At 36.7% G+C, this 19993-nt stretch overlaps 1 protein-coding gene across 1 annotated transcript in view; it reads right to left on the bottom strand.

Annotated features, from left to right (window-relative positions):
• LOC130020590 (transmembrane protease serine 11G-like) overlaps nucleotides 1-14608 on the bottom strand; it is a 33929-nt gene extending 19321 nt beyond the window's left edge. Inside the window, exons 1-4 of the mRNA XM_056111181.1 lie at nucleotides 14585-14608; nucleotides 13196-13302; nucleotides 2079-2194; nucleotides 1067-1185 (exon numbers count right to left, since the gene is read on the bottom strand). Coding sequence (XP_055967156.1) covers nucleotides 1067-1185; nucleotides 2079-2194; nucleotides 13196-13302; nucleotides 14585-14608 — 366 coding nt within the window. The remainder of the gene's footprint in view (nucleotides 1-1066; nucleotides 1186-2078; nucleotides 2195-13195; nucleotides 13303-14584) is intronic.
• Between the last annotated feature and the right edge of the window lie 5385 nt (nucleotides 14609-19993).

The following is a 19993-nucleotide window of genomic DNA, read 5'->3' as shown; positions in this document are numbered from 1 at the left end:
GTTACTTCTCATATTTTTTGTTACTACCTTAATTCACGGAATAGTTCAAGGAGGTGGGTGAAACCATCTCTAACTTATTTCTTTTCTGAGTTGCTAAGCTGGCAAAGATAATATTCCTACACGAATTTAGCTGTTTTGACTCTAAAGCTTTGACAATTTCTGATTCTGTATACTGCTTCCTATAACAAAATATTATTGGGGCTGGAGAGATAGTACAGTAGGTAAGAGCCTTGCATTGCATGCCCTAAGCCCCAGTACCGCAATATGGTACCCTGAACCTACAAAAAGTGATTCCTGTGTTCAGGAGTAAGCCCTGAACACAGGAAATGTGGCCTCAAAACCAAAAAATTGAAACAAATCCTTCAAATATTCTTCACACATTCTGATTTACGACTTAGGTCTTCTTAGGATGTGCTTTTGAAAAGCAATTTTAGCCCTATTTAATTTCACCCTTTTCTCCTTTCATCAATTTCTTGGGGTTAGAAATAGAAAGTACAACAGAAATAAACAGTTCTGAACCTGGAAAAGTTGGTAAGCTGTCATCTCTGGCCAATCTAGGCCTTGTACTGTGTACGCAACTAAAATCTTTTGTTTGCAGGGAGTTGAGGATTTGGACCACAACCATTGGTGCAGCACTTACTCATGACTTTGTCCTCCGGAATCACTCCTGACAGTTCTTGGGAGCCATATGCAGTACCTGCAGACTCACCCCTATTGGTCACATGCAAAATAAGTGCCCTGCTCATCATGCTCTCTGTGGTCCCACAACTGAAATCTCTAATAGAAGAATTAGCCTGCGTGTTTCTGTTATATATTTTCAGGAGTAATTGTTATAATTTTATTATTTAATTTCTGATGTATAAAATCTATGTTCAATGTACTTTCTCAGTTCCTGAAATATATTAGTTAAAGAATATGAAGTTAAAATTTATCCAGGTAATCTTTATTTTCTCTGGCAACCATAGCATAGACAAAATTTGGTGTGTTTTTATCTTCTTTTATTTCAGTTACACTCTTTACAATGGTATTGTTAAGATGAAATAATTCCAGTAAAGTTTAATCTTACCTCGTCATTGATTCTTTGTTCTAAGTCGTTCCTAATTTTTGAGTGTTCTGATGAATAGTCAGGATTATATTCAATACTGGGAATCTGAAAAGAGGTTTGGTAATACTGCATCTTCTGATCTAGAAGGGAGGGGAAAAAAAGGATAGTCTAGTTTATTTGACTTGTATACTATTTAGAATTTAAATAAATTGTGATTGGTGAACTTTTAGGAATTAAATAGGAGTGATGGCCAATCCCTCCCTAAACCCTTTTTGAAGATTCTATGTTCAGATTGTTGCATGGTGGATAGTTGTGTTTTGATACAAATATCATCTTGTTAGTGATAAGTCATAAATTTATGCTGTCAATTAACTAATTATAGAATCTAACATTCTTATACGTTGACCTCAAAGTCAGAATTTCTATTACAATTATATTTTACTCTCGGTACAATAAATTATTAAACCATATTAAATATTGTTTAATTTAAAAAGGTAAAGGCCCTCCCGTTGATCGTTGATTTGCTCGAGCGGGCCCAGTAACGTCTCCATTGGAGACTTTGTTGCTACTGTGTTTGGCATATCGAATACTCTCGGTAGCTTGTCGGGCTCTCCGAGAGGGGCAGAGGAATCGAACTCAGGTCGGCCATGTTGGCCACTTGTAAGGCGAACACCCTACCGCTGTGCTATCGCTCCAGCTGTTTAATTTAATAATAACAAAAATAAATAATTAAATAATAAAACCATAATAACTATGGTTTAATTTATAATTTAAATATGAGCATATAAAATATGAGTTTATTGGATCATTCAAGAGATGAGCCAAGACAAATTATATATTATTGAAGTGATTTGTACAAATGATCAACATTTCTGAAATGGAAATAATGTTATGCAAATTAACAATATATAAAAAGATATGTTGTAGAAATTAACACTGCAGTACAAATTGCATTCAAAGCTTTTCAATGTTAATAGTTCAAAAACAATTGTGTCACTCTTCAAATTTTTAAAGCAATGACACAGATACTTACCAAATACTAAAAAATAAACAAGAAGACCAATAATTATTGCCAGAACCAACACAACTGCTGTAACAATTAGAGCTATCATCCATGGCTTCAGTGAACTTGTTCTTTGAATCACAGGCCTTTGAGAGGGAGAGAGAGAGTTATAAATTAAAAATAAATAGGATTTTGGGCTGAAGAGATAGGAAGTTGAGGACATTTGTCTCACACACAGTAGCTTGAGGTTCCATCCCAGTTACCATTGGCTCAAATAAATCAGAAAAAAAATTGAGTAGAGATTTTATATATATTTGCTAGAGGAATTTTTATTCATGGTTAGTTTGTGTTGGTTTTGGTAACATTTGAAATGTTTTTAAAAACAGAAAAAAACTGTCAATAAAAAGATAATTTAAATGTGATTTTATATTTTGTTCTGTGTCTGGCATATCGAATACTCTCGGTAGCTTGCCGGGCTCTCCGAGAGGGGCGGAGGAATCGAACTCGGGTCGGCCATGTTGGCTGCATGCAAGGCAGATGTCCTACCCGCTGTGCTATCGCTCCAGCCCACAGTAACAACAAAAGTCTCCAATGGAGACGTTACTGGGCCCGCTCGAGCAAATCGATGATCAACGGGAGGGCCTTTTATATTTTGTTCTAAAACGTAGGCATTGTTTTGAAGCTATTGTTTCATATACTTCCTGATCCATAAACTAAGTTTTTAGAACATTTTTTCCTTGTGAGTAAATTATACCATAATTTGCCACGCTTTTCAAACCACAATTAACTTCAAAGAATGTGGACATATGTGTCAGTCCTGTTATTCCAGCATGAATGTTATATACAAAATGACAAAAATAAATTTGATTTCAAATTTTTAGTTTTAAAAATACACTTTATGGAAGTGGAAAATAGAAATGTGATGAAATTTTATTCCCATTCCACTTACAGGACCTACAATCTATAGACCAAATCAGAACAGAACTGAGGTAGATAGGCTAAAAAAAAAATATATATATATATATATATTGTTCAGAAAGTTAATTAAGCTACAGTGATAGTACAGTGGTAAGGTGCTTGCCTTGCACACAGCTAACCTGTTTGATCCTTATACACACCATGTATGACTCCCTACCAGGAGTGATCCCTGAGCACAGAGCCAGGAGTAACCTTTGAGTACAGCTGGGTGTGGCTCAAAAACCAAAAGAAAAATTTTTTTTAAAAAAACAAAGAGATGGAATCCTCCTTGGGCACAATGTATGTATTTACCACCTACGGTAATCGGCAGTCAGGACAACCATGAACTCAGTCAGTAAATATTAACTGAGTTTTCTCTATGTGGCAATATTTCCTGTTTCAGATTCACAGATAATGAGACACATTCTACCTTCAAGAATGTCAGATCTAGGATACATTCATTTATTATAATCAAAGTAGTAAATGTCATTATGGAATTTGCTTAGTACGCTATGAAATATGACTAGGTTTAAATGGTTTGCCTTAGAGAGGCTATTTTTTTTTCTTTTTGAGTCACACCCAGAGATGCTCAGGGGTTACTCTTGACTCTGCACTCGGAAATTACTCCTGACAGTGCTTGGGAGACCATATAGGATGACAACGATCGAATTTGGGTCGGCCTCATGCAAGGCAAACACCCTACCAGCTGTACTATCGCTCTGGAATTTAGGTCTGAGGAAAAGAAGTTTGCAAGAGTGACATGTACTTCAAAGAGGCAAATGCGGAAACAAGCTGCATAGACAAGTTTTAGGATTTCATAAGGGCCTACTTGAGAAAACTTCATAAATGAGAGTAAACCTAATCAGGAATGCATTTATCAGTTTTGTTCAGCTGAGAACAAAAAGAGAGACTTCAGTATGTCTGTATATCAAGAAACTTATATTCTTACATAGAAGGGTACAAACAAACCTTTCTACCTGAGTTATAACAAATTTCTAGATTTTTTGATATATATTAATTCTCTTTGAAAAATATTATTATGAAATACTGATAATTTTTTTTAGAATGTCAAAAAATTAGACCTATGTCTTCTACTCTGTTTCAGATCAGAGAACAGTTCATAAAAACTCAACTTATTTTGCAACAAAAGTTTCATCTTCTAAATGGTGTGGTTTTCTTTTGAACGGTTCTACTTCTAAATACAGGAATGTAATTGTGATTGAATCAGTCTTATGCATAGGTCATGAGTCACTATCACTGTCCTATTTTTTATCGATTTGCTCGAGTGGGCCCAGTAACGTCTCCATTGTGAGACTTGTTCTTACTGTGTTTGGCATATTGAATATGTCACAGGCAGCAAGAAATAATGTTTGTGTTTATTTCCTTAATAAAGACATGCCTTAAAACATTTATTCTTGGATATTTCATTTTCTCCCTGATTTCCTTTAGAACTTCCCTGAACCATCATTTAGTGCATCTGAGTACTTTTAGGTTCTTTATAATACTTGCCTTCGTTTGTGCTATTCTATTTTTTACATAACCAGTTGTTGTTTTGCTAACAATAACACCCTCAATCTAAAATGCCTTCTCTGTCTCTGTAGTTCTAATTTCCTTTTCCACACTGCTGGCACTTCCATTTTTGAATACCTTTCAGTGTGCATTTACAATGCCTTTATCTTTCCTTTAATGCCAATTCTTTTCACAGTTGTTTCATGCCTGGTAGCATTTACCTTCTTCTATAATATGTAATTTAAATTTTAACTATCCAACTCTCAAGTTATCACCATCACTGTCACTGTCCTCCCGTTGTTCATCAATTTGCTCGAGAGGGCCCAGTAACATCTCCATTGTGAGACTTGATACTGTTTTTGGCATATCGAATATGTCATGGGTAGCTGCCAGGCTTTGCTGTGCGGGTGAGATTCTCTCAGTAGCTTGCCGGGCTCTCCAAGAGGGGTGGAGGAATGGAACCTGGGTCGGCCATGTGCAAGGCAAACACCCTACCTGCTGTGCTATCTCTCCAGCTTGTCAGGATGGCTGAGTGGTCTAAGGCGCCAGACTCAAATTATCATCATTTTTATTTTCAGTTCATTGCCTTAGTTCCCTGGCTTCAGTCTGACTAAGATTTATAATGCACCTAGCAGACAATGTTTTCACTCTCTCACATCACCCTCTGTTGACATATTCTCTCACTTAACATAAACTACCTAGTTCCTTCTTAGATTCATTCCCTGGGCTACACCTTCAGCTACACCTGTTACAATTTTCACTTTGTTGTAACCATATAACAAAGCTTCAACTCTAGTTAAACATGACTTCCTATTCACTTTGGTTTTACACAAATGTGGTTGGAAAACAAATTTCAACTATGTTGATGAGTCTCTTTAAATATGGGTCACAGGGCTGGAGAGATTCTATGGGACTTAAGGCACTTGTTTGAAAGCAGCCACACCCCTGTTCAATGCCCAGCACAACATATTGGCCTCCTGAGCACTCCCAGGAGTCACCCAATCCTCTCCCTGCAAATGAAAAGAAATATAAATGACAAATTAGCAAACTAGTGGAATGAGAAGTATCATCTCGTATCTTTTCTTCTCCAATACTTCCACTTTTTCCCCTCAGTCTCAGTTAATGATCTTGATTCCATTTAACTGAGAAAAATAGAAATAATCAAGAGAGCATCCATAGCTCCTACAAAATTATTTGTCACTCCATTTTGTGAGTGTGTTTCTATGTCTTATTTCTATGCCCATGCTATTTTCCTTTCTTCTTGTTATTATACAGAAATGCTTAGCATGATACTTGGTCCAAAGCAGGCAATAAATTCTGGTTTTCATTGAACTGGCGTTGCTTTTTTAGCCATGAACAATGAAATTTATAGCATGAAAAAGGGACCAAAATGATAAGTTTTTAGAAGGCTGGCTCTAGCGGAAACTGCTGAATAGACCCAGATGGATCAAGGCCATCAAGTCATTCAGTAGAAATCACAGGCGTTTTTGGAGACTTTTGTCAATATGCTAAACAAAGGATCTCTGTCCAAGTAGTTATCTAGTCCCCCATTTCCTGTTACACACCCTCACCTTCAGGGGCAAAATACTTGTTATTACCTTATATCAGATATAAGTGGCATTTCTTCATCTATCTGATAAACTATTTTTCATTGTTGGGAGGTCTTCCTGTTTGTGTTTGGTGAATTTGCACAGTGTAATCAGTGCCACATGAGATGGGTACAAAGAGTTTTCATCCCCTGAAAAAGTAGGGAGTTGTCCTTTACCGAATGTTGCCCCACCTTATTCCAGACAGGTTTGAGAGAGCAAAACATGAGTGTAAGGGTGAAGCACAGGTCAACCCAACAATAATGACAGAGATAATAATAGCTTTCATTTATATAGTGATTTATATATTTAAGAGCTTTAAAGTACCTTATAACATTTAATCCTCCCAACATATATTCCACATTCATATGATAAATATTATTATGCAAATTTCTTTGTTAAAAGAAAAATATTTGGCTAAAAACACAGAAGTACAAATTAGCTAAACCTTCCCAAGTCACCTATCTTCTGCTAATGAAACTTTTCTTCTATATGAAGATTCTGATTTCAAATTAGCACAGCAAAGCCCATTGTGGCATATAGAAATATAGAAAATAGACATTTGAAAACAGAGCCAATAAATTTTGCTAAGAATAAATGTACCAAGATAATTTTTACTGTTTTCAGCCAGTATCTGGTTTCTATAAAATATTTAAGAGTAGGGCGCACATATGCTGCCCAAACCCATGTGCTGCTTGCACCTAAGTGGCAGAGCACGTGTGTCACCTGCATCTCCCCTCTTGAGATGTGTACTTTCATACTCTCCTGTCTAATGCTGAGATGTATGTAGGGGCTCTCTCCACCCTTGGAGAAGCCTGCATTTTTGCTTGAGTGCATTACTCTCTCTCTCTTTTTCTCTCTCTCTCTCTTTCTCTCTCTCTTTCTCTCTGTCTCTGTCTGTCTCTTTCTCTCTCTCTGTCTCTCTCTCCACACCTTCAATACCTCCAAATAAAAACTGTGTGACTTAAAAAAAATTTTTTTAAAGTAGTACGTGATTGGACTGGAGTGATAGCACAGCGGGTAGAGCATTTGTCTTGCATGCAGCCGACCCAGGTGCAATTCCCAGCATCTCATATGGTCCCCTGAGCACCGCCAGGAGTGATTCCTGAGTGCAGAGCCAGGAATAATGCCTGAGCATCGCCGGACACGACCCAAAAAGCAAAACAAATAATTAATTTTTTAAAAAAAGGGTAGTACATGACAGTAATTAAGAATGTCTAGTGCTCTGTGGACTGGTCAGAGCAAAAACATGGCCTTGAAGTAGAGCTCCCAAGCTGACCAACGGGGAAGGGAATGTCTAGGTCGCCCGAGTGTGTCTCAACATGGCAAGATCTCTGAATGCCTCAGCTGTGATTCCCAAGCTAACTCTTCTCAAGGTTAGTGGCCTTCTCCAAGTTAGTGGCCTGAAACTGATTATACTTGTAGAAAAGCCCTAATTCCTTTGGTGAGGAGAGTTAATTTGCTTAATAACATCACATAATAAAACCATTTTATTGGGTCTATTCTCAGAAATCTGGTAGGAATCCAGGTGACAGGCATTTAACAAACCTCAAGGAAATCACTGGGTCATTTATTACACAGATGCCTCTGGACCCAGGCTAATCATCAAATGCTATTTAATATATTGAACTCTTTCTCAGTGGGGTCCAATAAATAAACTCTTACTCTATGGGGTCCAGTGAAAGTAAAAGCTATTTATATTTGTGATCATTTGTAGTTTCCTTAACATTTAATAAAACATTATTACAGCAGAAGAAGGTGTTGTGTCTGGGATAAAGGCACAATTTGAAGTCTTGATTGGGCTAGGTGTTCTGAACCCTAACCATAGAATTTGTTCTATCGTGTTTTTTTTTAATTAGGTTATAGGAGTGTTTTGGTAATCTTTATTTTAATATTCACAGAAATTTCAAGAAACTGGAAAAGTTTGGCATATTTATATAGTATCTGTTAAAGCAATGTTTGATGTAGCAAGTTGAAAAATATTAACAGTTACATTGAAAATCAAGTTATTTAAAGATTTATCCCTGTCTAGTTTGTGATCTATTTTATGACTGCTGAAGCATAAAATGAGTGTTTATTTAAAAGAGATGGGTTCATAATTTGCATTTTTCATTAAGCTGTTAGTTGGCCAAAACAAAACACCTATTATATATACTGAGTAGGTATTTTGCATTGTTAATCTAAAAATTTTAGATTAGGATTGTTTTTCATACTTCTCTAAGTTCTTTAATAGTTATTAAGATATTTCTACATGAAGTCTACCTCATGTACCATATATACTGGTCTTTTAGGTAATGTGCTAAAGCACATTGATTAAACGTATGCTTGAGATTTATTAAATTCTAAAATAAATTATATTGTTACTTTCTCATCAATTTTTATTTTCCCATTACCAGTTATCATGCTCTTTCAATCACTAAGTTATTTGCCCAATTATAAGCTATATGTTAACTTGACTTAGTGTTAGAATTACTTAATGTTAACTTTGTATATTTTTTGTTATTGTTGCAATCAATTAATATTTAATTAATATTACTAGTATTTAGATACTTTGCTGGTATAAGAACTATTTAGTCAGTAGGTAAAGCACATGCTTTTTGGGCAGCTGACCTGCTGGATGCAATCCCAGGAACTACGTATGTATGATTCCCCCAGGAGTGAAACCTCATCACTGAGCCATCAGGAGAAACTCTGAGCAATTTTTACTCATCACAAAAGAAAAAGGAACAGACACTGTAAAATAATTACCATTAAGTTTGAGGATAAATTAGGAATAAAAGATAATACAGTGAATGACAACTTGTTTATTTTACTGGATGGGGATCCCAAATGGTACTCAGGAGGCCTGGACAGCCCACCTATGATTCTCAGTCAATCAGGCTATCAGTTCAATGCAAGGGCTAAGGATCCAAAACTGTTGGGCCCTGTGGTCATCTAGCGATGCTCAGGGGACCATGTGTGGTCAGGAATTGAACACAAGTCAGTTGCATGCTAGGCATATGTCCTAACCATTATAGTATCTCTGAGTCCCCGTTTAATTATTTTTTAGAGCAATAACTCCCAGTAAAGCTTAGCCCAGTCTTTTGGGACATTCCAGAGATGGAAATGCTAGTCTGAAAGTGAGGTGCTTCATTCAATAATATTCTATCCTTTCAAGACTATACCTAATAATGCTTGTGGGCCATGTGGTGCCAAGAATTGAACTCAAGGGCCTTGCAGATGCAAATTATATGCTCTGCACTTGAGTAATATGTTCTCCCCAGTCTCATATTGACAATTTTATCATGCTTTTGACTCAATAGGAAGAGAGATACACGTCATCAGTGTGTTTGGAGCTGATGGGGATCTTTTCCTTATGAATGAGATATTTTTTAGATTATTTATAATGGTGTGAGCTAGCCAATAGAATTAGCCAGTAGAAAATTCAGAGGTTGGGAGGAGGACTGGACTGAAAAGATATATGAAGGATTATGGATTCTTAACTGTTAGATATATGTATTTGATAAGTCAAAAGTATCGTACATTGATATTTCTTACAGTTCAACTTAATAAATTGGAGAGCTTACATACACTGTAGACACCTTGTGCTCCCAGCAACACACAGAGCCCTTCTCAGTAGTGTTGGGAATGATGATGGGTACCCACCACTGCTGTTGTAATTTGGGGTAGTAGGAATGGTAGTACCTGTGCTGGAACTGAACTCAGGGCCCAACATGTAAGACATATGCTCTGGTGCTTATAATTATCTTAGAGGTCATTTTAGTATATATGAGTGCATGTAGGTAGGTTTGTTGATTTAATATCAGGAACCTGAGGAATTTTCCTTAACTGATTTATCATATCTCTTTGAAGTAGTAGAAGTATGAGAAACAAGAACTGAAACTTTGAAAGGATGAGAGAAATTGGAAGTGTTAAAAAATAAAGGAATTAGAAGGAATAGATAAGAAGAGACAGACAGAATTAACAGCGGTCAGGGTTCGTAAGGACTCAGCTTAATTAGTGGTATAGAGTGGTGGTATAGCTATATATCCAAACTATAGAGTCAACACTGAAATGAGGCCTAAACTTCAACAATCAAACTAAAAAATTTGCCTGTCAAGGTGGCAGTCTATGGGGTGGAGGTGGGAGGGAACTGGGGACACTGATGATAGAAGTTGACACTGATGGTTGGATTGGTGCTAGAACATTGTATGCCTGAAGTTCAACTATAAACAGTTTTGTAGATCATTGTGCTTTAATTTATAAACTAAAGGAATGTAGACTAAGGGGGTGGAGGAGAAATGGTGAGTAGAGTAAAATAGACAAAAGAATGCCACTGAGATACTGTGTGATTTTCTTGTAGCAATCCTCTGTGATCTAAGAAAGTGGTCTCATTATTTAGAAAGTGCTGTTTTCTATAAAATTTAGGCTTGTGTGAGTAGTATAAGGAATAGGGGACAAGAAAATTCAGAGGAATTTAAGGAAATAATGGAAATTTTATTAGGTACCAAGGGTGTGACTCAGAGAGGTAGGGCACATACCTTGCAAGAGTTAGTCCCTAGATTTTATTCCTGGAAACACATGGTCATGTTCCACTGGACACTTTAGGTTCCCAACTCCATCATCAACCCTGAATGGAGTGACCCTGGTCCCTGAGTTGGGATTGTTACAACTAATCAAAAACAAAACGTTTGCTAAAACAATGTAACTAAGGATAGCAAGAGAAACAAAGATGAGTGTTTGCAGGGTGGAGGGAGAAGGATTTGAGCTAGCAACTGATGGATATGGAGATTTCATAAATTGGAAGATCCAAGGCATTAAAAAATACATAAGTTAAAAATAGCTAGGATTATAGGAAGGAAGGTTATAATAATGTCAGTTGTCCAAAGCTATGATTCAGAGAGAGTGATTTCAAGTTATGACAAATTTCAGGGTGTGTTCATGACAATAGTTTTTGAAGGGAAGATTCTAGAAATTTCCTTCTGGTCAAGGAAATCAGTGACTAAATTGTTGATTAGTTTAGAACCCATGTGGGCTCTGATGCTATTGTGGGTAAGTATATACATTGAAGTACAGCAAAAGGCAGTAAATAATTTTATAAATGGAAATCATTCAATATATGAGCCCTTAGGGATAATGATAAGGAAGAAAGGTGGATACAGAACAAAAGTATGAGAGACATAAAGGAAAATGACAGTTTATAAGGGGAGGGTAATCCAAGGTGAAATTAAAGCATGAAGGAGAAAATTGCTAAATATATAATAATGAAGTCTTATGTGAAAAAGTTGTAAAAAAAATTACATGTCCTAACGATAGAATTGCACTTAAAGAATTTTATTCATTTTTAATATATTATTTTTTTGGTTTTGGTGTCACACTCAGCAATGCTCAGAGCTTATGCCTAACTCTGAATTCAGGGGTCACTCCTGACTACACTCAGGAGACTAATTGCTGTGCTGGAAATCAAACCTGGGTTGGGCATGTGTAAGGCAAGCAACCTACCCTCTCTCCAAATCCATTAATTTTTATTTTAAAAATATATTATCATATATTATATTTAAATATATATGATAATATATTTTTAAAATAGTGAGGTAGGGTAGAGTCATTCAGAGATTATGAGAAAGCAAAGAGAGATAAGAGAATATTCATGATAAAGTATGAATTGAAATTTTTAACTTGAAGTAATACCATATTAGGGATATCAATTACTTTTATTGAGTTTTGAAGTTGGAATGTATCTTCTCAGTTTTCTATCCTGCGTTTATAACTGCTTTTATAATGTTGAATTCCTAGAGTCCAAGGTACTATTATTTAAAATAAAGAGATAACTTAAAATAACTTGTTTTTCTTTAAGAAGTTGTTTACAAATTGAAATCATTGCATTATTTATTCTATATTTACATGCTTTCACCAACAGAATCCTTTTATGCGTATTTTTATCAAGCTTGGTTTTAACAAAGGAGAAAAAAATAGGTTAAAATTTCTCTATGGGTATTAATGATATGAAAAAATTATGCAAATATTTCTATTTTGGGCAAGAGGAATGCAAACTTATTTCTAACTTTGCTCATTTAAGGGCACTATAAACAAGATAAAATGTCATCTATGTATTATTTATATCACCATAGAGAGTAGATTGTTAGAAAATAAATTGCTAGCAAATAAAAAATATTTGTGTAAAGAATTAAATTAACTGGTTTGTTACTTTGGTTGTGGGTGTGGTGTAGTAACATCCTCCCACACATTTGAAGAGATTTGAACCTGTCCATCCATCTGCAGTGCAGTAAATCTACAAACATTACCCCAATTAAAAAATTATCAATAAAGAAAAATCACCCAAAAAGCTATTTTTGAGACACTTTTTTAAAATATAGCTATAAATGAAAATTTTCAATATGCTAGGAGAGATTGTGATGCAGAAATGCATGTTAGCGTCAATAAAATTTTAACATGTAATATTTAACACATATAATATTTCAGCATATCCAATTTAACCAATGAAGAAAATACTATTTAGATGAAACAAGTGAATGAACGAATGAATGAATGAATCACAAGTGAATGGAGATAGAAATATTCAGAATTTAATTTTTCTATAGACTTCCTTCCAACTATAATAAAATACAAAAAGTTTAAACCCACTTATCTGCTTCTCATTGTTAACGTTAAAATTCTTAATTACTTTTTAATTTTAATTATATTGATAAATTTCAGAAGAGCAGTAAAATTTTCCATGCAAATTTTATGATTTCCTCCATTTCAATATATCTGCTAAAATACATAATAGTTAAAGATCTCAAATAACTTTCATTATAGTCTATATACTAGACATGGTGAGAAACTACTTTCTACCATGTCCCATTCTCCATTCTTAAAACACACAATTGAACCCCAAAACTCTGGTTTTCCTCCCTCTCTCTGTGTTAACTTCATTTTCACACTCAATGATATCTTATTCAAATACAAAGCATAAATTTCTAACACATTTTCCATTAATATTACTGTCTTATTATTTCCTTAAAAATTAACAGCAGGAGAAACGTCAAATTCCCCAATTCAAAACTGTAAACTACAAATAGGAAACTAATTTTTCAGAGAGAAAATTGTACTTACTGATACATCACGTTCCTGTTGAATAATGCAAGCTTCTCCGACTCTGTGTTGCTTTGTGATTTCTGGTCAAATGAGTAGCATCCTGGGCATTCTTTCAAACTAGTAACCTGACAAAAGGAAGAATGCTAAAAAGGGTTTAATGTAAACTTGTTTAACAAGTTGGGATGGATAAACTTTAGCCAATAGTATGGTTTGTGGTAAAGAATCACTTGATAGGTCTTTGTTGCAGGAAGTAAAAATTTCCTGGTTCTGGCCAATTAAAATTAAATGAGAAACAATATTGTGCACAAAATCTAAGCAACACCCTTGAAAACTTGAAGAAATTTTGTACTTGTCTCTCATGCAGTAACACTTCCATCTGAGTCAGCGCAAGTATGTTCTTTATGCTCTTTCATTCATCATCCAGAGGAGGAGTGAAAATAAATAAAAGGTTTTTGTAATATGATATGATAGTTCTTGCCTTGAATAGCCCTTGATTTGCTTTTCTCTGTGCAATGACCCATGTATTCATGTCTGGTCTGGGAATTTGCGTCTCTGCCCTAAAAGAGAATCCAATTTGAAGGTAGGAAAATAAAAATCTACTTGTGCCAACTGCTATTGTCTTTTTCTATTGAGCGTCCCAAGCGGTTCTTGGATTGCTGAGCCTCAGATTCAATGAGAGCACTCACTGGGAGGATGCATTGCATTGCGCTGGCCCTGCACTGCTTTGAGTGAGTGCAGCCAAGGCTGCACCAGGGTGTGAACCCCTGGAAAATCTGACCCACCAACTGTTGTTTTATTTTATTTGGATCACACCTGGCGATGCTTAGAGCTTACACCTGGCTCTGCACACAGGCATTACCCAGGTACCATATAGAGTGCCGGAGATCAGACTGGGGTCAGCCATGTACAAAGCAAGCATCCTACCTGATGTGCTACTTTTCCAGCCCCACCAGCCTCTTCTTTAAAAAGTTTCACCAGGTAACTCTCTCCTTTCCATGAGCTCTTTCTTTTAGCTGTGGGTTATCTAACTTCCCTGACTGCAGAGATCTGATTTCCGTTGATCTAGTCTTTTATTCTTCAACCGGCATGTGGGCTGAATCAGAGAGGTCAGAAACAACTAGTGCTTGTGTGATGTGGAGGAAAAGCTACCTTCATACAAAGTCAGTGGGGATGGAAACTGGTTCCGCCTCTGGAAAATGCTATGGAGATTTTTAAGATATTAAAAACTGATACTCTATATGATCCAGCAATACCTTTCCTAGGTATTTGTTGCAGATGATTTATGCAAAGTGAGCAGAAGAGAGGTGGCACCCTCCAAAGGGGAATTTACTGTTTTTCTCTCAAACCCCACTCCATCACCTGGGGAAATTCCTGGGAAATTTTAAGATTGATAAAATTTTGCTGTACCTGCACATGGTAAAAACCATACATGTCACGAGTTCCCTGCCACAGTCATCAAGTGGCACCTGTCACACGTGTTCTATCTGGCATGGAAAATTATCCTTGCCACCCGATTTCTTGAGGGAGTCATAGACTCAGTCTGGAACAAATACTTGTTCTGTTCAGGAAAAGGAGAATCAGTCCTAATATTTGCCCAGAGTTTTCAGGAACATTGTTGTCCCTCACAGAAAAAAAAATAAAGAGGCAACAAATAGTGAAGTGGGGTGGACTCATTCAGAGATTATGAGGAAGCAAAGAGAGATTAAGAGAGAATATGCATTCAGGAGAGAAATTGAGAGCTGAGATAACACATGTCTGGTAGAGATGCAGGTGACCAACCCTCTACAAAACGGGGAAGGCCACCCTCTTGTCTTTGCAAACTGGATTTATAGATCTTCTCCCAAACTGTCTCTAGGACAAGAGATTTGAACTCTTGGTGGTCTTCCTTCATCTTATCACAGCCTTTTTTTTCTGAAGATGTTTATCCTCTCCTACGGGGTTCAGACTTCTCCAGGGTTAGCACTGGTACCAGTTGAAGTCTTACTGGGCCTCAGTTCCTGTGTCCACAGGGTGGGCCTGGCCATCATACCTCTGGCCAACTTTACAGTTAGAGAGTAATATCTTTAAATCACATCTTGGTTGTATCACTTCACGAGAATTCATTGTGAGCACTGTCCTCACCTTAAATGCATCTATCTGCCTACTTCAGTATCTATCCAAAGAATAATATTAAATAAGTGAATACACAGGTCCACTGACATAATACTTACAGTAGTTTTGATCTGAAACAACAAATACCCAATGACAGATAAGTGGATAAAGAAAAAGGTGGTATATATACACAATGACATACTACTCAGCCAAAAGAAAAGATGGAATTTTGTTTTTCGCAAAAAGAAGGACCATGGGGTATCATTTTAAGTTAGGTAAACTAGAAAGAGAAAGACAGAAATACCTAATCTGACTTGCATATGATACACAAAGAAGCAAAGCAAAGAAATAGACAATGTCCAGTGAAAATAAGCCCCAAGACTGAGTGTACAACTGAGTTTATCAAGGAGGTCAGAGGATAAGAGGCATTTTATGGGGCTCAAAGTGACAGTATAGTTAGCACTCCTGTCTTGCATGATGCAAACCTGGTTTTGCCCCAAAACCCTTATGATCCCCCTAGCTCACCAGGATTGCTCCCCGAGCACAGGGCCAAGAGTAAGCCCTGAGCACTGCCAGTTGTGACTCCAAAATAAAGAACAGAAAAGAAGCATTCTATGAATAGTGATTCGGGGAATTTGGTACATTTTCAGTGTGTGTGTGGGATGGTAAAAAGTCTTCCTAAAATTGAAAAACATTTACATTATTGTAGAAAAACAAAATGCATAATAAGAAGAGTGCAATAATGAGAATTTTATTTTAGAGTCATGAAAAGATACTTTGTTCTTGTCTACCCAGGGGTCCAAGAACCACTCCCTGTGATTGTCAATTGAATGTTATAGCTGACGTTGAGATCCCGGGGAAGTGGTGATGCTCAGGCCTGCAGTGCTCAGGACTTCCAGGCCACAATTTAGTGCATGAGGGTCTTTCAGTCTGCATTGTTGGGAACCAGGTTATGTAAGTGATTAATATCTGGAGTTGGCCAGAGGCAAGGCCTGTGTCTTAACCCTTGTATTGTCTCGGGTCCAAGAGAAACATTTTTGTTGTTCTAGAAGGGTTAAAAATATGTTGCTGCTCTTCATTTAAAACATAGTGTAGAGGTTTGTTTGTTTTTTTAATTAATATTATTTTCAGGCTTCAGGATCCTTTTTTTATGATCATAAGGTTTAGTGTGGAGAGTGAGGAAAGTATGGAATCTGAAATAGATCTGGGGAACAGACTTTTCATAAAGTGTTGGACGCCAGTACAGCAGCTTTGTCTACAATAAAATCAGTCTTTATTTTCTTAGGTATATATAATATAGTTTTGAAAGAGCAGTCCTCAGTTTCCCTTGACAAATATCAGGAGATACCCCATCTTCAACCACCTTACAAATTCTATTACTTTGCTACCTTAAAATCTAGTGCACTCCACAAATTAACTCTTTAGCACTCCACCAATTGCTCCTTAGGCTGAGTCAGTGATATTTTTCACAGATATTCTCAGGCCAAGGAAAGGAATGAATCAATAATCTTCCTCAACCAGGAAGCAGGAGCAATCCTTGTGGACAAAAGAAAGCATCAAGGACTGCCTAGGTCTCTGAGCTTCCAAAGTGCTTAGTTAACATAAAATATGCCCAGAGCCACATTGCACAACAATGAAGTTCAAACACTTCTCAAAATTCTGTCAAGAGCTGTCAGAGCACACTGACCCTGTCTGGCAACTCAGGACTTAAAAGAGAGCATCATGGGTCTTACAGCAGTTGGCCAATGCAGTGTTATTGCGAAGAGAAGCTATAAACTCCCCACAACCATTCAGCCTTGCTCCACAACCATTCAGCCAAGCTTTTTCTCTAATTCCCCCCAGGTCTAGGGCTTCTTCTTATCTGTATTCTCTATCAATTTGGCTTCTTTGCAACTTTGAATCTCACCTCCAGCAGACAGTTTTGGGTGAACCTGGACAAATCCAGGACCACTTGACACTGTTCATAACACAGACACTTAAACCTGTCTTTATCTGCAAGACATTTTTTTTTTTCATTTTGGGTCACACTTGGAGATAGGGATTATTCCTGGCTCTGCACTCAGGAATTACTCCTGGCAGTGCTCGGGTACCATACGGGATGCCAGGGATTGACCCAGGTCGGCCCCGTCAAGGCAAATGCCCTACCCACTATGTTATCACTCTGGCCCCATCTGCAAGACTTTTAAGCAACATTGTTTTAATAAACTAAAAACAATATTTTAATAATGTATTTTATATTAGTATAAAAATGCCTATCTTGGTCCAATGATACTTTGCTAAATTCCTTGTGAGCTTAATTTCCATTTTTTTGGTATTTTTTGTTTTTGCAAAGAGAGACACTGATTTAGCAACAGTTTTTTTTTTAATTTTTATTAGTGAAACACCATGAGGTACAGTTGTAGATTTACAAATTTTTGTGCTTGGGTTTCAGTTATACAATGATCGAGTACACATCCCTCCACCAGTGCCCATTCTCCACCACCACTAATCCCAGTATCCCTCCCACCCCCTTACCCCACCCCCACCCCACCCTGCCTCTGTGGCAGGGCATTCCCTTTTGTTATCTCTCTCCTTTTGGGTGCTGTGGTTTGCAAAAGAGGCATTGAGTGGCCATCATGTTCGGTCTAGAGTCTACTTGTTTGTTCACTGCAGCACTGTTTACAATAGCTAGAATCTGGAAAAAACCTGAGTGCCCAAAAACAGATGACTGGTTAAAGAAACTTTGGTACATCTACACAATGGAGTACTATGTAGCTGTTAGAAAAGATGAAGTCATGAAATTTACATACAAGTGGTACTACATGGAAAGTATCATGCTAAGCGATATGAGTCAGAAAGAGAGGGACAGACATAGAAAGATTGCATTCATCTGGGGAACATAAAGTAACAAAATAGGAAACTAACACCCAAGAATAGCCAAGATAAGTACCAGGACGTTTACTCTATGGCTTGGAGGCCAGCCACACACGCTGAGGCAGCTCAAATAGAGAACGGAGCACCAAATAAAGGGTGTTGGGAAGATCCTCCCAGGATGGGAGCAACAGTTATTTAATTCCAGTGGCTTATAGGACAGCAATGATCCTAGCTAGTGATACCTCACATCAGCATAGTATAAAAATGACTGGGATGAATCAGACGCAAGGTTTCCTGCATTCTATTCCTAACCTGGAGATGAGCTCCTGTATCCCTGTATTTCTGTATCCAGAATTTGGAGAAATTCTGTTGGTTTTGATTTCATATAAGACACATAAAAAGTTAAGAAAAAAAAAAGGAGACACTCTCCAGCAACAATTTCAATCATTGTAACAAGTTTATTTTTCCATTTTGGTGACAGCATGAAGGAATGCCTCAGACATTTCTCTTTCAAATAAACTTAGTTATAAAGCAACAAATTTAGTCCGTGGAAAAGCATATTCCTATTAATATAGAGATTTCTTTTTTTAATATAGAGATTTCTTAGTAAAAAAAATTACACTTTGGGACCAGCAAGATAGTACAGGTCTTCCATATGGTCGACCCAGTTCAATCCTTACACCTCATGGAGTAGTTCCTGAGACGTGCCACGTATAGCATCAAACTTTCCCCTGCCTCAAAAACAAACAAAAATAAAAGAGAGAAAATAGAATTTGGGGTCCTGGAATTTTGCTCAGTATTAGAGCAGTTGCCATATTTGTGTCAGGTCCTGGATTCAACTCTCAGAGCCATTAAAAATACACATATACTTTTATTTTTGTTAACTAGTTCATTTATCTGAACATTTAAGGGGTTTGTATTTTAGTTATTTTGATTCAAGTAATAGTATAACAGTATGAGTTATAGGTGTGTTATTATTTAAAATCAACTGTTTATACTACATCAACATCACCACTAAAGTTCAATTATATCTATTTACTTGTATATTTGTTAACATGTTTTTATTGGGGATCCACCAGGGATGCTCAGGACTTGCTTCTGGCAGTAGTTGGAAGAACCATATGTGGTGCCAGAGATTAGATCAGCTTCATTCAAGATAAACCTCCTTAAACCCTGCACTTTGTCCCCCTTTTCATATACCTGTTTATATTATTTCTGTTTGATTATTGTAAATATTTATTGCTATTTAATGTATTGATTTCCTCTTGGTTTAAAATGCCATACAATTTGGAAAGTACAATGTCACACCTAAATGCATCAGTCTTGCTGCAGCCACCACCAAGATTCAAATGTCATCACACTGTCACAGTGATCTCCTCTACACTTCTGTTCTTTATTGCTGTTGAATCATGAATTTCATTGATAATTCAACATCACAACTTTTTTGGTCCAGTCTTGTTCCAAATTAGTTCTTATGGCGACCAAAGTCCATCAAAATCCGACAGGGATTTTGTGCTATGTACTATTTATAGCTGGACTTTAAAAAGTGATTATTAAGGACTTTTTCTTTAGATAGATGTGAATTTTGATACAGAACAATAGTACAACAGGTAGTGTGTTTGCCTTGCACGCAATCTACCCAAGTTTGATCCCTGACATCCCACATGGTCCCTGAGCACTGCCAGCAGTGAGCCCTGAGCACAGAACTAGGAGTAAGCCCTGAGCACCTCTGGATATGACCCCCAAACAATACAAAACAAAATGTGAATTTTACTCTAAGACTCATGGACACAAGTAACAAAGCCATTTGTTACTATTTGTTTTTATTACCACAATATATTTTGCAAAATTCACAAAGCAATATTACTGATA

Source organism: Sorex fumeus, unplaced genomic scaffold, assembly GCF_029834395.1.
Source record: "Sorex fumeus unplaced genomic scaffold, SorFum_2.1 ptg000013l, whole genome shotgun sequence".
Taxonomy (NCBI): Eukaryota; Metazoa; Chordata; class Mammalia; order Eulipotyphla; family Soricidae; genus Sorex; species Sorex fumeus.
The sequence above is the reverse complement of the archived record's forward strand: the minus strand, read 5'-3'. Positions and strand labels throughout refer to the sequence as shown.